This window comes from Rhinoraja longicauda, chromosome 1, assembly GCF_053455715.1.
Source record: "Rhinoraja longicauda isolate Sanriku21f chromosome 1, sRhiLon1.1, whole genome shotgun sequence".
NCBI classification, from domain to species: domain Eukaryota; kingdom Metazoa; phylum Chordata; class Chondrichthyes; order Rajiformes; family Arhynchobatidae; genus Rhinoraja; species Rhinoraja longicauda.
In genome coordinates, this window is record NC_135953.1 from 84,349,615 (window position 1) to 84,369,916 (window position 20,302).

General features: G+C 45.5%; 1 protein-coding gene across 1 annotated transcript in view; it reads left to right on the forward strand.

The window, feature by feature from the left end:
- Positions 1 to 20,302, forward strand: part of wdr1 (WD repeat domain 1) — a 70,896-nt gene that overhangs the window by 46,316 nt on the left and 4,278 nt on the right. Inside the window, exons 10-14 of the mRNA XM_078401367.1 lie at positions 3,654 to 3,805; positions 5,467 to 5,554; positions 6,026 to 6,136; positions 13,445 to 13,621; positions 16,202 to 16,346. Coding sequence (XP_078257493.1) covers positions 3,654 to 3,805; positions 5,467 to 5,554; positions 6,026 to 6,136; positions 13,445 to 13,621; positions 16,202 to 16,346 — 673 coding nt within the window. The remainder of the gene's footprint in view (positions 1 to 3,653; positions 3,806 to 5,466; positions 5,555 to 6,025; positions 6,137 to 13,444; positions 13,622 to 16,201; positions 16,347 to 20,302) is intronic.

Consider the following 20,302-nt stretch of genomic DNA (forward strand, 5'->3'; position numbering starts at 1 on the left):
AAACAAATGGAGATACTATTCTCTGGTCTAGTCTCAGCTGGATTGTTCAGAACTAGAGAATTGGAAGCATCTTTTGAGAAGACTATTGGTAGGTGTTCTGAGAAATCACAATGAACAGACTTTATTAACTGGAAGCCTGCTTTATAAACATGAGCCTAAAAATCCTATTTTGTTAGTGCATGGTGCAGGGAAATGCTGGCAGTTCCATATAAAATTGCTTGATTTTTCTTCAAAATGTATGCTTCGTTTGCCTTCACCAATACAAATTGTCATAGAGCACAGAAACTGGCCCAACTCTTCCATGCCAACTAAGATGTCCTATCAAGGTCCCATTTTGCGTGCATTTGGCCCTTTAATCCTTTCCTGTCCATGTACTTGGCCAAGTGTCTTTTAAAATGTCTGTATCTGTCTCTATTTCCTTGGCAGCCCCTTCCATATACGCACCACCCTCTGTGGATAAAGTTGCTCCTTAGGCTTTGTACCATGATTTTGTACACCTCCATAGTATCATCCCTCAGCCTCCTGAGAATAATGTTCTAGCCTGCCCAATCTTTCCCTGGAGCTCAGGCCCTTAAGTCCTTGTAAATCTTCTCTGCATCCTTTCTGGCTTAATGGCATCTTTCCTTTTGCAGGTTGACCAAAAGCTGCCTTCACTAGCCTATCTGCCCATGATACCACTTAATAGGAACTGGTTTACTTGCAGATCCCTCTGCTCTACAACACTTCCCGGGGCCCTCCTGTTCACTGAAGATCATGCTCTAGTTTATCTTCCCAAAATGTAATACCTCACTAATCCAAATTAAACTCCATTCACCATTCTTCAGTCAACTTGCTCAGCTGATCGAAATGCCACTGTAATTCTTGATGACTGTCTTCACTGTCTATCTTTTTTAGTGTTATCTCCAAGTGTGTTAAAACCAAATGTTTAATACACTTGGAAATGTGTTCTCATCCTAATTGGAGATGACAAACAGTAATGGGCTCAGCACCAATTCTTGAAGTACACCACTAGTTGCAGACCTCCAGACTGAAAAACTACCTTCCACCTTCACCTGTTTCCTGCCATGAAACAAATTTTATATCCAGTTGGCTAGTTCCCCCTGAGTCCATGCAATCTAAATTCCTAGAGCAGCCAACCAAATATAATCTTATCAAAGGCCTTACTGCCTTCATACTTTTCTTGGTTACCACCAAAAAACTCGTCAACTTGCACAAGAACATGCTGACTATCCTGAATTAGCCACCCTTTCCAAATACATGTATCTTACCCCTCCTGTACCTCTCCTATCACTAATGATGGGCTTACTGCCCTGTAGTTTCCAAACTTTTCTTTGCAGCCATTCTTAAATTTAGTTATCTTCCAGCACTTTACCTATATTTAACGATGATTCATGTTTGTTATCCTTTACTCCTGCAATTTAGTTACTTGATTTCCCACAATGTCCTTGGATATATCCCCCCTCAGAAGGCAGTGGAGGCCAATTCTCTGAATGCATTTAAGAGAGAGCTAGATAGAGCTCTTAAGAATAGCGGAGTCAGGGGGTATGGGGAGAAGGCAGGAACGGGGTACTGATTGAGAATGATCAGCCATGATCACATTGAATGGCGGTGCTGGCTCGAAGGTCCAAATGGCCTCCTCCTGCACCTATTGTCTATTGAGTTATCTACCATCATGTCTTGGGATGTCCAGCACGTCTTTGACTAATATAGACTGCCCTCAAGACATCTCCATTAACTTTCCCAAGTTAGCTAGTCTCCATGGTAAAAACAGAGGACACATATTGAAGACCTTTCCCGTCTCTTGTGGCACCACACATGGATGATCATTTTGATTTCTGAAGGCCCTGTTTTTTTCTAGTTACCCTTTTTCCTTCAACATACTGAATCACTTTGGAATCTTATCTGCCAGAGCTATCTGGTGCTTCCCTTTCTTCCCCCCTCATTTCCTTACATATGCTTCTCAGTCCCTAAATCATCTGAGGATGCACTTGATTCCAACTGCCTAAACCTGACCCATGCCTCTTTTCCTTGCCGGAATCTCAATTTGAGAAAGGGTCTCAACCCGAAAATGTCACCCATTCCTTCTCTCCAGAGATGCTGCCTGTCCCGCTGAGTTACTCCAGCATTTTGTATCTATCTCCCTTTCTCTCATCAGCCAGGATTTGTTATTCCCGCCTACCTTGGCCTTCACTCTAACAGGACTTGCATGGCACTTTTAAAAAGTCCCACTTTCCAGATGTCCCTTGCCCACAAACTGCCTACTCCAATCAAGTTCTTGTCTAAAACCATCAAAGTTGTCATTGCACCAATTTAGAACTTTAACTTGTGGACCAGCCTTGTCATTATCCTTAACTATTCTAAAGCTAATAGTACTGTAGTCACTGGTCCTAAAAGGCTTGCCCACTGCCACTTCAGTGACTTGCTTTACCCAATTCCCAAAGAGTTGGTTCTCTCCCTTGTCAGGCCCTCTACTTATTCCTTGAGGAATACACTTGACAAATTCAAATTGTCTTCATAATTTTTACTATATCATGCCCCCTAAGGGCTTGAAATGAACAATTTTCTCTCTATGTAGGGTTTTGTTATGGTCTTGCAGGCTAATTTTGTTTTGTCCCTTTTCTTATATACTCCAGTTAATGGGAAGCCTGTGCTTCTGATTCTGTTGATCACTGACTCGCCCACCATTGGTGTCCTGTAAAACAAAACATTTCTTCCATGCTTGTCAATTTAGCAATTTTCCTCAACTTTTATAAATTCCTTTTTCCATTGGAGAAAATTTGATCAGTGATGCAAAAAACAGTTTTTTCTTTTTAACCATTTTAATTTTGTAAATTTATGGATGCTTATCAGATTTGCATTTAGTGTTATTAAAATGACACCAGTTCAGAAACATTAGACTAAAATGATAGTCTACTGGTAAAATTGGCTATCTATTGTCTATTGTAAAATGTGTGAAATTACAAGGTTTTGGTTGTTGAAGTTTTTGTGTTAATAGACAATAGGTGCAGGAGTAGGCCATTCGGCCCTTCGAGCCAACACCGCCATTCACTGTGATCATGGCTGATCACCCACAATCAGTACCCTGTTCCTGCCTTCTCCCCATATCCCTTGACTTCGCTATCTTTAAGAGCTCTATCTAACTCTTGAAAGCATCCAGAGACTTGACCTCCACTGCCTTCTGAGGCAGAAAATTCCATGGATTCATAACTCTGGGTGAAAAAGTTTTTCCTCATCTCTGTTCTAAATGGTCTACCCCTTATTCTTAAACTGTGACCCCTGGTTCTGCACTCCCACCCCCCAACATCGGGAACCTGTTTCCTGGCTCGAGCGTGTCCAATCCCTTAATCTTATTTTTCAATAACATCCCCTCTCTTCCTTCTAAATTCCAATGAATACTAGCCCAGTCGCTCCATTCTTTCAACATTTGACAGTCCAGCCATCCTGGGAATTAACCTCGTGAACCGACACTGCACTCCCTCAATAGCATGAATGTCTTTCCTCAAATCTGGAGACCAAAACTGCACACAATACTCCAGGTGTGGTCTCACCAGGGCTCTGTACAACTGCAGATTGACCTCTTTGCTCCTATACTCAACTCCTCTTGTTTTGAAGGCCATGTTACCTTTCCTTGATTTTTATGATCATCACATTACTGGGATGCTCTCTCTGGAGAGAATGATGCTTTTACAGGGAAAGGACATACCAATATGGTATCATCTATCGCGATCAATGATGACAATGAAGTTGTTAGTTGTGGTATGGATGATACTGTGCGTTACACCAGTTTGATCAAGAAAGAATATAAGTAAGATATCATTTATGTTTTCTAATTCCATGTTTTGTCCTCTTCCAGTGTTATATTTTCAATTTTTTGATATTTTACTAAATGTGCTCCTTTTTCTTCAATATTTCTCTACTTTTCAAACAAATATTTACATTTGATTATCTATTTAACCGAGCACACCTGATCTAATCCCTTCTGTAGGTTAAAAGAATGTTAAGGTTGCAAAATAAATTGTTAAGGATATGAAAAGAATTTGCTGAGTAACTTGTGAACATCATGGAAATCAAACACAATTGTAGGAAAGGTGCTGAGGTGTCTGTCCTTTCTACTGATGCGCTGTACGGGTATGGGCTGGCTACTTGCAGATTGTCAGTTAGCAACTTGTTGGTGACAAAATTGTCACAAAATTAAGGGTACCATGCACCACTGAATGGCCCGTGCAGTTAAATATTATTTTCTACTCGTGTCAGCATAAACCTCGTCCACAAAATGACTGGCAAAAAGGATGAAACCTGACTGAGCTAGGCTTGGGCAAAGGTTAGCAAAATAAAATGCAAGAAACTGCAATTCATTGTAGTTCAGTGGCCTGATTCTCCAACATCTGTGAAGGTACTCCAAGTTCATGATCCATCTCTGGACTTCCATTTGGAATTCATTGAATACATTACATTGAATAATTTGCCATTCATAAAATTGTTGCTTAAGCTTAACCAACAAGGTTTTGAGCCTTCTATGCATTGAAAAATTGCCATATTTGCAGGTGGTTGATGCCATAATGGGACTGTCACCCCCGTCTGCAAGTTGGACTTCTGTTTCAACATGTTTCTCATGTTTAATTAGATGGAGTTTAAAACCTATTACAGACTGCATGCTCGATTAGGAGTCTTCCTGTACAGCAATGGGGAGTAGAATGTGTAGATATAGTAGCCAGGTTTATTTTTGTACATAATGTCAATAATAGTGAAAATATATAGGGAAGTACCTCTGAATCCTTGTGGATATAAAGTTTAGTCCATAAAGAGAAAGAGTGACAGCACTTGTAATGTTTTCATTTTGAGCATTATTAACAAGATGTTGGTGAGCTTACATTTCAAAAAGTTTGTTCAGTTTTGCTCACCCTGCTATAGGAAGGATATTGTTAAGCTGGAAGAGTGCGGGAAAGATTTACCAGGATATTGCCAGGACTTATGGGGCTGAGCTGTAGGGAGAGGTTGGGAAGGCTAGGACTATCCTCCTCGGAGCACGGTTGGATGACGGGTAATCTTTTAAAGCTGTATGATATCACAAGAGGAATAGATAGGGTGAAAACTTCAGTCTTTTACGTAGACCAGGGGAATCAAGAACCAGAAAAGATTGGTTTAAGGTTATAGGGGAAATGTTTAATAGAACCTATGGGGCAACTCTTTCCACACGGGATATGTGGTGGTTATATGGAACAAGCTGCCAGAGGAGGTCGGTGTTATTCGCATTTAAAAGACATTTGGGCAGATCCGCTGGTAAGAAAGGTTTGGAGGGCTATGGGTTAAATGCAGCCAAGTGGACGTGTAGATGGGGCCAGTTTGGTCGACAAAGACATATTGGGCTAAAGTGCTCATTTTGGTGCTGTAAGATGCTAACTATATGAAGGAATAATGTACAAGTTCATGAACAACTTTGCTTGACTTATTGTATTTCATTTATAGTCCTCAAGACACAGTAAAGATGGATACCCAACCAAAGAACGTAGCAGTTGGTCGTGGTGGCTATACAGTTGTCACTTCCATTGGCCAGGTAATTTTAAACAATTGCTGCTTGATGTATAGATTTGGGATTAAAGAACAATATGCATTGCTACATGTAGTGTAGAGGGTTAGCCAGATTGAGTTCAGCCATTCCCTCATCATGTTTTATTGGTCAATGTAATCCAGTTTCAATTTTCCTCTCTTTGATTGTTTTGAAAAAATAAGCATATTATTCAAATTTATCTCCTGTTTGTAATATAATTGAGTCTCATTATGCATATATACAAATTCGTTACATACTTATCATAATGTGCAGAACTGACGTTTTAATGTTTTTAATTTGTACAGAAAATGAAATTTATTACCGTCATCCATAAAATATAGAATTTCACGACTTTTCTTTGTCCGCAGTTTTTAACTGGATGAATTCAATTAGCCAATTTACCTTGCGATTCTTAACTTTTAAATCTGCAACCGAAAACTTGTGTAATGAGGTTTTTAAATATGCTTGCCTGCACAGATTGTACTCCTGAAGGACAAGAAAAAGGTTTTTGCAATTGAAAATCTTGATTACGAACCGGAAACCGTCGCAATTCATCCTGGAGGAGAAACTGTGGCTGTGGGAGGAAATGTAAGACACTCTTTCACTGCTTTTGGGGAAGTTTTTGAAATTTAATGAAAATGACTGAGAAAAAGAATTCCACTCTGGTAACAATTAACATGTGACCGTAAAAAGCAATATTGACTATTGAGGATCTGTGGATATGCCCTTTGAGATTGTGTATTCCCGTAAATATAGCATATCTCCAAATGTTGGAAAAAACACTTGTTAAAAGGTACGCTTCTGCCATGAAGCCAATTCTGGGTCCAGTTCAAAACCCTTTCTAAGATCTTATGGGCTTTTACTTTTTTTAAATCTACGCTGCCATTTGCAATTTTGAGTGACAAGCTAAAATACATGTAAATCATATCAAATTGGCTGTCTTTATCAACCGTTTCTCGCAACGCTAAAATGATTCAGTTTGTCAGAAAATCTGCAACGAAAATCCCGAAATAAAGGCGAGGAGCCAGGTATTTCGGGAGGGATTTATTTTGTGGTGTCTCTAGACCAGTCGAGTCTGCCAGAGAGAGAGAGCACTTAAATTTCCGCCCTTTATCCTCGTAGCTAAGGGCTGCCCCCCTGGACGGGTCCATTCTCGTGCCGAGCTGTTCGGTAGTGGTATGGCCCGACCCTTGGGAGCCGCCACAGGACCCCCCCACAGAACCGGAGGCACAAAACGCACTGGCGGTCACGCAACCCGACCGGACCGCGTACGAAAATTGGCCGACACAGGGGCCGGCGGAGGCACAAGTGGGGGGACAGGCGGTGGTAGCCGTGAAGGGGGGCGACCTCGCGGCCGAGGCTGGGCAACCCGCACCGGTTGGTCGATGTCCAAATGCGCCGGCTTTAAGCGATCAATTGACACAGCCTCCGGCCGGCCCCCCATGTCCAAGACAAAGGTTGTCTGTCCGTGCTGCAGCACCCGGTATGGGTCCTCATAAGGCCTCTGGAGTGGCGTCCGGTGGGTGTCAAGGCGCAGGAACACATAGGCGCAGTCCCTGAGGGCCAATGGCACGTGCGGGCAAAATGTCCCATGGCGGGACGTCGGCACGGGTGCGAGCTTGCCAACTCACTCGCGAAGGCGCTGTAGGGTGGATGAGGGCGGTTCCTGCTGCCCCGGCGCCAAGGGCATGAACTCCCCGGGCACCGTGAGTGGCGACACGTACACGAGCTCCGCTGAAGATGAGGCCAGGTCCTCCTTTAGGCAGTCCGGATGCCCAGCAAGACCTATGGTAATGCGTCCATACAGTCCAGGCCGGAGAGTCGTGCCTTCAGCGCTGCCTTCAGCTGCCGGTGGAACCTCTCCACCAGGCCGTTTGCCTGCGGGTGATAGGCCATGGTGTGGTGCAGCAGCACCCCCAACAGGTGAGCTATGGCGGACCACAGCTCAGAGGTGAACTGTGGCCCCCAGTCCGAGGAGATGTCCTCCGGCACCCCAAAGCGAGCAATCCAGTGCGCGGCCAACGCACGAGCGCATGTAGCCGTGGATGTGTCGGCCAGCGGTATGGCCTCCGGCCACCGTGTGAAGCGGTTCACCACTGTGAGGAGGTGGGTGATGCCCCGGGACTGCGGGAGTGGGCCCACAATGTCCACGTGCAGGTGGTCGAAACGCCGGCGTGGTACACCGATCTCCTGCAGTGGCGCCAGGATGTGGCGTTGGATTTTCGCCGTCTGGCACGGAATGCAGGTGTGGGCCCAGTGGCCAACCTGTTTGCGTAGACCGTGCCACACGAACTGCGCAGCTACCAGTGCCGTCGTCGCCCGGATGGATGGGTGAGCCAGCCGATGGACCACGTCGAAAACCCTCTGGCGCCAGGCGTCAGGGACGATGGAGCGCGGCTGACCGGACGACACGTCGCACAGTATTGTCGCTCCTCCGGGGCCGAGAAGGACATCCTCAAGGCGGAGGCCAGAGATGGCAGTCCGGTAGGCGGGCATCTCACTTTCCGGTAGCTGGACCTCCGCCAGGGCAGAATAATCAATGCCGGGCGCCACTACGAAAACGGCATCGATGGCGGGGCGAGACAACGCGTCGGCCACCCGGTTTTCCTTCCCCTCGACAAAGCGAATGGAGGTGGTGTACTCCGAAATATATGCCAACTGGCACTGCTGTCGGGTGGACCACGGGTTGGAAACCTTTGCTAAGGCGAACGTGAGTGGCTTGTGGTCCGTGTACGCGGTGAACGGGTGGCCCTCCTGGAAATGGCGCACTGCCAGGTAAAGAGCTAGGAGCTCGCGGTCAAATGCGCTGTATTTCCTGTGGGCGTTGTTGAGGTGCCGGCTGAAGAAGGCCAAGGGGTGCCAACCCCCATCCGTTAGTTGCTCCAGCACGGCACCAACCGCAGACTCTGAGGCGTCCACCGTAAGGGCTGTCGGGGCATCCTCCCGCGGGTGAACCAGCAGCACAGCCTGAGCCAGGGCCTCCTTGGCTCCATCGAAGGCTGTTACCGCCTCGTCGGTTCACACGACGTCCTTATGCCTACCCGCCAGAAGCTCGTATAGCGGCCGCATGATGTGGGCCCACGGACGGCAGAAACCAGTGATAAAAAGCCACCATGCCGACGAACTCCTGTAGGCCTCGCATCAAGGATGGACGGGGAAACCGGCAGATGGCGTTGACTTTGTCCGGCAGGGGATCCGCGCCTGGCGAAGTCACACAGTGGCCGAGAAAGTCAATTGTTGTCACTCCAAAGCAGCACTTGGCAAGGTTGAAAGCCAAACTATGCTCGCTGAGCCGCTGAAAGAGCCGCCGGAGGTGGGCACAGTACTCCTGCCGCGAGCGGCTGGCTACCAAGATGTCGTCGAGGTAGATGGACAGGAAATCAAGCCCGCGACACACCCCGTCCATCAACCGTTGAAATGCCTGCGCGGCGTTCTTAAGGCCGAACGGCATCCGCACGAACTCGTACAGACCAAACGGTGTGGTGATTGCCGTCTTGGGCACATCCTCCGGGTGGACCGGGGTTTGGTTATAGCCCCGCACCAGATCCACTTTCAAAAACATTGTAACCCCGGCCAAATGGGCGCTCAAGTCCTGGATGTGGGGCATGGGGTATCGGTCCGCGGCGGTAGCGACATTCAGCCGCCGATAATCCCCGCAAGGTCTCCAGCCCCCGTTTTCCTTGGGAACCATATGGAGTGGGGAAGCCCATGGGCTGTTGGAAGGGCGGACGATCCCCAAAGACTCCGTCGTGCGTAACTCCTGCCCTGCCAGATGTAGTTTATCGGGCAGCAGTCGCCGTGCTCATGCGTGGAGGGGCAGGCCAGTAGTTACTATGAAATGGACTACCTCGTGCTTGGGGTTCGACGACCAGAATTGCAGGGTCATGATTTCCGGGAACTCTGTCAGAACCCGAGCAAAATAGGAGTCCACAGACGACAGCGGGCGTGCAATTGGCTCATCCAGGTGCAACGCGATGGGCTCCATCGTGGTGGCGTGGACCAAGCGCCGCTGCCTGACGTCCACCAGGAGAGAATGAGCCCACAGAAAGTCGGCTCCGAGCAGCGGCTGGGAGACGTCGGCGATCGTGAAATGACAGGAGCCGAACACGATGTGTACCGTGCAGACCCCATAATTGCAGATGTGGCTCTCATTTGCAGCGGTGAGGACGGGCCCCCGCTTACCGGAACGAATGTCCGCCAGCGAAGGGGGCAGGACGTTGAGCTCCGCCCCGGTGTCCATGAGGAAGCGACCCCCGGAGCGCCGATCCCAGGCGAAGAGGCGGTGAATCTGGCCGGCCGCCGCGGGGACTATTGGCAGCCGGCCACGGCGTTTCCCGGGAACGTGCACGGCTGGCGGCATCGTTGGGCTGCAGCACCCCAGCGCTGGTGGTAATAGCACCAGTGCCTTCTGCTGGTGCTGCCTGAAGCCTGCTGGTGCAGGACTGCAGGTGCGGTCCTGGCAACGGCCGCGGGGGGGCGATCGCACAGGCCTACGGGGTGCAGCTGTCACTGATCCCCCGGCCGACCGGAGGAAATCGGGCGCTGCTGGAGTGACATTCAGCGCGCTGACGTCATCAAGGCGTGCCATCTACAGCGCGTCCGAGGGCCCGAATGTCGGTGAGCTGCAGGCGGATGTCGGCCGGCAGCAGATGCAGGTAGGTATACTCGAACATCAAGCACGGTCTGTGCCCGTCGAGTAGTGCGACCATCTCCTTCAGGAGGCTTGTTGGGCGCCGGTCGCCTAGGCCTGGCATGTGCAGGAGCCTTTCAGCCCATTCCATCCTGGAAAGTCCATAGGTTTGGAACAGCAGTTCCTTAAGGGCTTTATACTTAGGCCGGGGGTTCATCGAGGAACTCTGTGACCTCTTCGGCAGTGTCCTGGTCAAGGGCTCCCACCAGGTAGAAAAAACAGGTGTCGTCTGCCGTAATGCCCTGCAGCTGGAACAGAGCCTCCGCTTGCTGAAACCAAACGCGAGGCCGGGTGGTCCCAAACGTCGGCAGTTTGATGGAGACTGCGTCGATAGAAAGGGCATGGTCGGCCTGTGAGCCGGATGAACGGTCAGTTCTAGATTTTGAGTCCATTATAACAGCAATGGACCGTCAGGGTCACCAATGTGGCGCGTCGAAAGTCCTGAAATAAAGGCGAGGAGCCAGGTATTTCGGGAGGGATTTATTTTGTGGTGTCTCTAGACCAGTCGAGTCTGCCAGAGAGCGAGCGCGCCTAAGCTCCCGCCCTTTATCCTCATAGCTAAGGGTCGCCACCCTGGACTGGTCCATTCCCGTGCCGAGGGGTTCGGTAGTGGTATGGCCCGACCCTTGGGAGCTTTGTATATCAACTACAACAATCAAAAGTGGCAATTGGTGCTTCAGAGTACCATAGTTGACACTTTGCTGCAAACTTTGCCAGTTCTGTAGAACTACCCAGGGTTGAGGACGTAAAGCAGCTCCCACCCCTTTTCAGAGGTGAGAAGAAGAGAAAACAAGTTTAGTTAGCAGACAATGAGGAGGGGTGTAACAAAGATCAGAGTTTCTTTATCAGTACATTGTATTGCTAATGGTAAGGCTACGGGACATGTTCAACAGGTTAGAGTATTCAACAAAAAAGAAAAAATCTGCCAAAATGGGGGCATACAAAATGGCTGGTTTCTATCAAAACTAGCAGTTTGTCTAATCCAAATTTGCATATTTGTATTGGACCTTCTATGCAACTTTTTTCCTAATGATTTTCCTTTTAATTTAATGTTTTTCTTTTGTTGGCTTGATGCTGCATTCGTCCTTAGTACCTCATATGCTTCCGTTTTTTTTTTGCCTTATCCTCCATTTTCCTTGACATTTGGTAGAGCCTTCAAATTTTTTTTAGTTTTTTCTTGTAACATGTTAACATTGTTCCTTTTTATGAATCGATTTAAATGTCTTCCTTTGTTCCAGGATTCAGCTTTATTGTTATTTTCATTTATCTTTGCTCAATCTGTTAAAGTGAACTGCCCATGACCCAGCTTAAACCTTTATTCCTATTTTACCTTTTGTTCTCTTCCCATTTGATTTATGTTCATCGCCATAAAGGATTTCCTACTATTACTACCATCTGCCCAGCTTCATTCCTCAAAAATAATTCTAAAATGTCCTCCCTTTGTAAGACTGAGTACACAGTTCCTACAAATAAAAGTTTTCATGGTGCTATTTATGAACTCTGTACCCATTGAGCCTTTCATAGTGACCACAGATATGAGTTAGAAACATGCCACCATGACTGCTTGGTGCTTTTGTGTATCAGAAAATTCATAAGTTATAGGAGCAGAATTAGGCAATTCAGCACATCAAGTGTACACTGCCATTCAATCAAGGCTGATCTATCTTTCCCTCTCAACCCCATTCTCCTGTCTCCCCCCCCCCCCCCCACACACACAACCCTTGACACCCTTACTAATCTAGAACCTATCAATCTCCACCTTAAAAAAATATATATCCATTGACTTGGCCTCCACAGCCTTCTGTGGCAATGAATTCCCCAAATTCGCCACCCTTTGACTAAATACATTCCTCATCTCCTTTCTAAAGGTACATCCTTTTATCTGGAGGCTATGGCCTCTGTTCCCAGACTCATCCACTGGTGGAATCATCCTCTCTGCATTCACTCTATCCAGTCCTTTCACACTAAGTTTCAAACTTACTTTCAGATTTGTTCCCTTAACCCATGAAACGTTTGGAGGCTTATAAAACCAGCTCAGCAATATGATTTGTCATTTAACTCAACCCATAAAGATTCACTTGATCTTCCTCAATATCCCACAACTCTGCTCTTGCTCCCCCTCCCCCCATTCGAAACAAGGATAGAGTCCTCCTTGTCCTCACCTTCCGTCGCATACAACAAATTATCCTCCAACATTTCTGCCACCCCCAACGGGATCCCACTACTGGCCACATCTTCCCCTCCACCCCTTTTTGCTTTCCGCAGAGACCATTCCCTCCGAAACTCCCTGGCCCACTCGTCCCTTCCCACCCAAACTACCTCCCCACGTACTTTCCCCTGCAACCGCAGGAGATGCAAAAACTGTTCCTTTACCTTCCCCCTCAACTCCATCCAAGGACCCAAACAGTCTTTCCAGGCGAGGCAGAGGTTCACCTGCACCCCTCCAACCTCATCTATTGTATCCGCTGCTCTAGATGTCAACCTTTCTACATCGGCGAGACCAAGCGCAGGCTCAGCGATCGTTTCGCTGAAGACCTCCGCTCAGTCAACTCAACCAACCTGATCTCCCGGTGGCTCAGCACTTTAACTCTCCCTCCCATTCCCAATCTGACCTTTCTGTCCTGGGCCTTCTCCATTGTCAGAGTGAGGCCCAGCGCAAATTGAAGGAACAGCACCTCGTATTTCGCTTGGGCAGTTTACACCCCAGCAGTATGAACATTAACTTCTCTAACTTCAGGTAGTCCCTGCTTCCCCTCTCTATTTCCTCCCCCTTTCCAGTTCTGCAACTAGTCTTCCTGTCTCCGACACCATCCTATCTTTGTCCCGCCCCCTCCCCTGACATCAGTCTGAAGAAGGGTCTCGACCCGAAATGTCACCCATTCGTTCTCTCCCGAGATGCTGCCTGACCCGCTGAGTTACTCCAGTATTTTGTGTCTACCTTCCTAATATAATGTTTATTACTCTATTATGTGCCTTTCATTAACATTCAATATTGCTGTTCCTTTTGGTGATCATTGATTGCGTGACTTACTTGCTTTTTGATTTTCCAGTGGAAATTTGTGGTGTATTTTTTAATTCACAGACTGAATATATAAATGTCAACTTAGTCCATTGTGCTTTACGATTACTTTCCTTTTCAGCTATATTTTTTATAAATTAATTTTTTTTGTGAATTGAATCAAACTACTGTATTTGTTCTTTTAAAGGATGGCAAAATATACCTGTACAATATTCGATGTTCCACTCTGCAGAAAAATGGCAGTGTATTGGATTTTGAGAACAAAGCACCAGTGAATGCTCTATCTTATTCACCTGATGGTGCCATCCTTGCTGCCTGTTGTGCAAATAACATAATAACATATACTGTTGCAGATGGATATCAGGTATTAATTTCCATTTTCTGCAATAAGCTTAAGAATAACTCCTTGTATGATAGCTGTACACCAAGATGAATACAGATTTGTATTATTTTTGATTAGTTTATTTAGTTGATCTTTTCCATATGCAACCTATTTGTGAAATCAAAATATATAGTGCATTTAAACAACCTTGACATTAATTAAATCAAGATTTGTAACCAATTGCATAATTTTAACCTGACATCTGTCAACATATTTGCCATTTACATGCTATTCCTCAATCAAACTGCTAAGACCCTGGCCTTTTGCCCTGCATCAAAACCCTATATTTAAATTCATAAATTGTTATGGCACAGAAGAGCCCATCCAGTCTGGCAAAGCTAACTGACTTCTTAAAGAACAAACCTGTCTGTCACTACTTTACATGTCCCCGCAGCCCTACAAACTATCCTCTTTCAAGTGTTTATCCAGTTCTCTTTTTAGATTTTTTTTTAGATTTAGAGATACAGGCCCTTCGGCCCACCGAGTCCGCGCCGCCCAGCGATCCCCGCACATTAACACTATCCTACACACACTAGGGACAATTTTTACATTTACTCAGTCAATTACCCTACATGCCTGTACGTCTTTGGAGTGTGGGAGGAAACCGAAGATCTCAGAGAAAACCCACGCAGGTCACGGGGAGAACGTACAAACTCCGTACCGATGGCGCCCGTAGTCAGGATCGAACCTGAGTCTCCGGCGCTGCATTCGCTGTAAGGCAGCAACTCTACCGCTGCGCTACCATGGGAGGAAAAGTCCTGAATGATTGTTTTCATTATCAACATATTCTTGGGCATAATTATTATGCACAGATAATATTTGGCATAACTTGATCTTTTGATTGGAATTTAAAATTTCTCATCTGTTCTTCAAACAACTTGCTAATGCCAACCAGTTGACTCCTTTAACATGATCATTATTGAATTAGATTATGTGAGATTTTGTACACATTTGCAACACTACAATCTTAGATATCCACACCCCTTAGTGGCACCGATCTCCCTTTAATGTCTCCTTTGCAAGAATTTCTATTCCAAATCTTCTCCAACTTTATTAAACTTTGGGCATCTTGTCACGGCCCTGAGCTAAGTTCCATTTTGTCTATTGCCTGCAGGCTTTCAGACCTGTATTCACTCTGAATCTAATGTATCAGACTTTGAAAGATAATGATTTCTGCAAGTTGATATTATGCATCCTCATTCACTCTGTTAATCTCACTAACCTTCTGTGCATTCCTTAATTTCACAATTTTTTAGGGATCAGTGACTGCCGTTTTGAATCATCTTCCTTAATTTTTTTGCTTTTAAAAACCATTATCTCAAAATAAAGTCTCTTAAGAAAAAGACAGTTTCCCTCTCCCATAGCCTTGAAATACTGAGTTTGTGAAGCATAGAAAACATATAAAATAGGTGCAGGAGGAGGCCATTTGGCCCTTTGAGCCAGTACCGCATGAATAACTGGCTGTGCAAAATTTAGTGTTCTCCTTTGCTGCAAAATAAACATGTTCACTCATAAAAAATAATTCTTGAGCTTATTTTTGACTGAAGGGAATGGAAGATGAAATTTGCTATTTATTTAATTGATAAATCTTTATCCTACCATTTGTATTTGTGCTACTCCCTATAATGATAATTAGCTAGCTTCCGGAAAAGCACGTAACTAGGTTTTGCAAATAGAAAGAAACTTAAGTTCCAATCTATATTGGCTGTTTGATTTTCAGTTTGGGTAGTAATAATTGAGTAGTTTGGCTATAGTGTTTCTGCTTTTGGGTGAAAGTGCACCTTTGCAATTCATGGCCATCAATTATGCAGTTGGTCTTGTAAAAAAAGTTATATTTGTCCACCACGCTCTTCTAAGTTCTTGAACCACATGCACTAAAGTAGGTCAAGATGGGTTCTTGCTAATGTGCAAACCTGACAACATTGCCCCTCTTCCAAAAATTAGGGATTTCAAACAGTGGCAAAACAGTAGAATTGCTGCCTTGCAACACCAGACACCCAGGTTCTATCCTGACTATGAGTACTGTCTGTACAGAATTTGTACATTCTACCTGTGACCACATGTGTCTTCTCTGGTTTCCTCCCACATTCTAAAGATGTGCAGGTTTGTAGGATAATTGGCTTCAGTCGTGTGTAGGATGCAAAACTGGGATAACATAGAACTAATGTAAGGGTGATCAATGGTCAGCCTGGGCTCAATGGACCGAAGGGCCTGTTTCCACACTGTACCACTAAAACTGAAACCTGTGTTGCTAGTAATATGGCTCCCAAAGTATCATTTTAATTCAGTTGATCAGTGTCAAACCCATACATTCTTTGACTAAAATCCAACCACTTCTAACAATGTTTGATTGATGGATGTAATGTGGATGCATGGATGCTGACCTGTAGTGAAAGTGGCTGCAAATGACCTTGGGCAGTTCTGAGCATGGTACCTGGTTTTGACTTGCCACAAACAGCAGATTGGTGAGGTGAGAGATAAGTAATAGAATACCCAAGTAGGTAGAGAAGATGGTGGATGTTGAACTGAGCTGAATTGTAATGATGCCTATGTTTTTTGCAGGAAACAAATCGCTACCATGGACATCATGCTAAGATTATGTGTGCAGGATGGTCTCCAGACAATGAGCACTTTGCAACTGGTGGAATGGATGGATTGGTCTTTATTTGGAGCGTGTCCGAGGCAAATAAAAGATTCAAAATCTCAGGTATTTCAGAATCTTTTTGGTTTTTAAATGTTTTGCATCTAGTTCCTGTCTCAGCTCCTATGTTTTGATCAATTATGCCTCATATGGTATTTCCATATTATTTTATAGTTATAATTGATAAACTACGATCCTGAAAGTGGCTTTTCTCTCCACAGCTGTTGTCTAACCTGCTGAGTCTTTCAAGATTATTTTTGTGGGTTGTTTTTTCCAGATTTCCACTATTTTTGGTAGTTTGCATTTGTGTAATAACATTGTTACTTATGCTCAGCAGTATTTGTATTATTTTTGGCATGAATCACAGTGGAGAATGGGACAGTAAATGGGAGAAGAGTTCAGAGGTAGACTTTTGTGTCTAGCCAAATCGTTCCAGTGCAGTTACAATACTGTCATTATATCTGACATTGTGGGAAACTGCCTGGCTGTGCTTTGTTGATAGAAGATATGGGTTATTTACTGCAAATCAGCACCCACCCCCACACCCTCGAGCACCCAGCCCCTGTGCTCCAATCTGTCTCTACAGACCAGGTGAGAAATGAGCTCAGAAAAATCAATGAGAGGAAGGCGGCTGGTCTGGACGGCATCAGCTCATCAGGTCCTGTGCAGACAAACTGTGTGGGATAGTGGAGCACGTCTTCAATCTGAGCCTGAAACTGGGGAGAGTTCAACAGCTGTGGAAAACATCCTCGTGGTACCAGTGCCAAAGACACCGCACCCGAAGGAACTCAACAGCTACAGGCCGGTGGCACTGACATCACACCTGATGAAGACGCAGGAGCGACTGGTCCTCGCCCATCAATGGATCCGCTGCAGTTCGCCTACCAGACTCGCATCGGGGTGGAGGACGCCATCATCTACCTACGACACAAAGATCTTTCGCACCTGGAGAAGCCGGATAGCACTGTGAGAATCATGTTCTTTGATTTCTCCAGTGTGTTCAATACCTTCCAGCCTGGGCTTCTGGGGGGCAAGCTGGAGCGCACAGGAGTGGATCACCACCTCACATCCTGGATTCTGGACTACCTCACCAACCAACCACAGTATGCGAGGACAAAGGACCTGGTCTCGGACAGGGTGGTCTGCAGCACTGGGGTTCTGCAGGGAACAGTGCTAGCTCCTTTCCTGTTCACCCTGTACACTGCGGACTTCAGGCACAGCTCTGAAGACTGCTATCTACAGAAGTTATCCGACGGCTCTGCCATCGTTGGCCTCATCACAGACGACGATGACAGGGCGTACAGGGAACTGACCAGGGACTTTGTGGACTGGTGCCAGCGGAACCGCCTCTGGATCAACGCGGGGAAAACCAGGGAGATGGTGATGGATTTCCGCAGGCGCAGCCATGTCTCCCCGACACCGGTGAACATCCAGGGAATGGACATCGGGAGAGTGGACTCTTATAAGTATCTGGGTGTTTACCTTAACAATAAACTTGACTGGACCGAAAATATCAATGCACTGTACAAAAAGGGCCAGAGCAGACTTTACCTACTGAGGAGACTCTGGTCCTTTGGAGTGCAGGGGGCACTCCTAAGGACCTTCTACGACACTGTTGTGGCATCAGCAATTTCTATGGAGTGGTCTGCTGGAGCAACAGCATCTCAGCAGCAGAGGGGAAGAGACTTGACAAGCTGATCAGGAAGGCCAGCTCTGTCCTGGGTTGCCCCCTCGACTCGGTACAGGCGATGGGAGAGAGGAGGATGATGGCAAAGATAACATTGATGCTGGACAATGACTCCCACCCCATGCAGGACACTGTCACTGCACTAAGTAGCTCCTTCAGTGACAGACTCCTTTCACCCCAAGTGTATGAAGGAGAGATATCGGAGGTCTTTCCTTCCTGCTGCTGTGAGACTGCACAACCAGCGCTACTCCCAGCAGACCAGTCAACAGACCTGTTAACAGTAACAGTAAAAAAAACACAGTAAATGATGACAATTATCCTTTTTTTTCATTTATAATGAATGTCTCTTGCTATCCACTTTGCTGCTGTAACACTGCAAATTTCCCCGGTGTGGGACGAATAAAGGAATATATTATTATTAAATCAGTATACTTAATTGGTCTACTCTCAACAAAGTGACAGCAGCTGACATGGATGTCGTCAAACGGCATATATTCACAAATAGCCCACACATTGATACCATTTGGGTTTTGCCAGATCCCCTCAGTCCAAAGTTCCTTATAACTCTTTTTTTTGTGTTGTTACTGTAAAGAATAAAGGAACTGGTGTTTCAGAAGGTATTTGATAAGATGCTTCAACAAAGTGAAGAAATTTGAAAACTCGTGATGCAAGACTAGAAATTGGGCAGAATGTGTATTTTATTGGCTAGCAAGCTGTAATGAGTATTGTGCCAACTCGTAAGTATCTCAATTTCCAATTTCCAAAATGATTTTGATAAAGATAGAGACGGTATCTACTAAATTAGCTAAAGAACAAAGGTAGGAATATAAGGTATGAAAAGAAAAAAGGTTACAAGTTCACAAGTTATAGGTGTAGAATTGGGCCATTCAATCATGACTGATCTCTGCCTCCTAATCTCATTTTCCTGCCTTCTCCCCATAACCCTTGACACCCGCTCTAATCAAGGGATATAGATTGGACTATGAATCTGTCAAATGACATAATGTGAGAAAATGATTCAGCAAAAAGCTGTGTACATTAGACAATAGACAATAGGTGCAGGAGTAGGCCATTCAGCCCTTCGAGCCAGCACCGCCATTCAATGTGATCATGGCTGATCACTCTCAATCAGTACCCCGTTCCTGCCTTCTCCCCATACCCCCTCACTCCGCTATCCTTAAGAGCTCTATCCAGCTCTCTCTTGAAAGCATCCAACGAACTGGCCTCCACTGCCTTCTGAGGCAGAGAATTCCACACCTTCACCACTCTCTGACTGAAAAAGTTCTTCCTCATCTCCGTTCTAAATGGCCTACCCCTTATTCTTAAACTGTGGCCCCTTGTTCTGGACTCCCCCAACATTGGGAACATGTTTCCTGTCTCTAATGTGTCCAATCCCCTAATTATCTTATATGTTTCAATAAGATCCCCCCTCATCCTTCTAAATTCCAGTGTATACAAGCCCAATCGCTCCAGCCTTTCAACATATTGGTCTTCATTACGAACAGATGTGATTGCATTGAAAGAAATTCAGAGGAGGCTTGATATATTGATATCAGGAACAGGCAGTTTGTCTCATGAGGAAAGATTGGACAGGCTAGGCTGGAATTGGGAAGAATGAGAAGAAAGTGATTTGTATTGTACAAGATTTTGATGGGTCTTACCTGGATGGGTGTGGAGGGGTTGTTTCCTCTTATGAGAGAATCTGGAACTAGAGACAGAAGGTACATTTTTATTTCTCTCTGTAGGTCACAAATCTTAAGAACTTTCTTCCTCAAAGATTGGTTAGAATAGGGCTTTTACAGTTTATAGATGGATTTGCTCTGAACTCTATAGCAGGCTAGTCACTTTCTTCCATCCAGTTCCTCTTCAATATTGTTGCATTAGAAAGGCTAGAAGTGTCATCAAGATTGCATGTCACCCTGGCCATTCTCTTTTCTGCCTGCTAGGGTAGGACTCAGGAGCTTGTAAGAGTCAGACATCCAGAATTAAGAATAGTTTCTTCCACCACTGCTATCAGATTCCTGAACCAATCATCTCTGAACAGTCTCGATCCAAAATGTCACCCATTCCTCTCTCCAGAGATGCTGCCGGTCCTGCTGAGTTACTCCAGCAATTTGTGTCCAACCTCTTTCATCTCCTTTCCTAGAGGTTCTGCCCTGCCTTCTTACTCTAACGACTTCATTTGATGATGCCATTATTTTACTTTAATATTTTTTGCGCTACTTCCAATTGTACTGCAATCTTGCACCGTTCTGCGATTTTGCACACTTGTTTATCATTACTGTATGTATGCTGTTTACTCTAGGACCTTTGTAAACAAAGAATTTCATTGCAC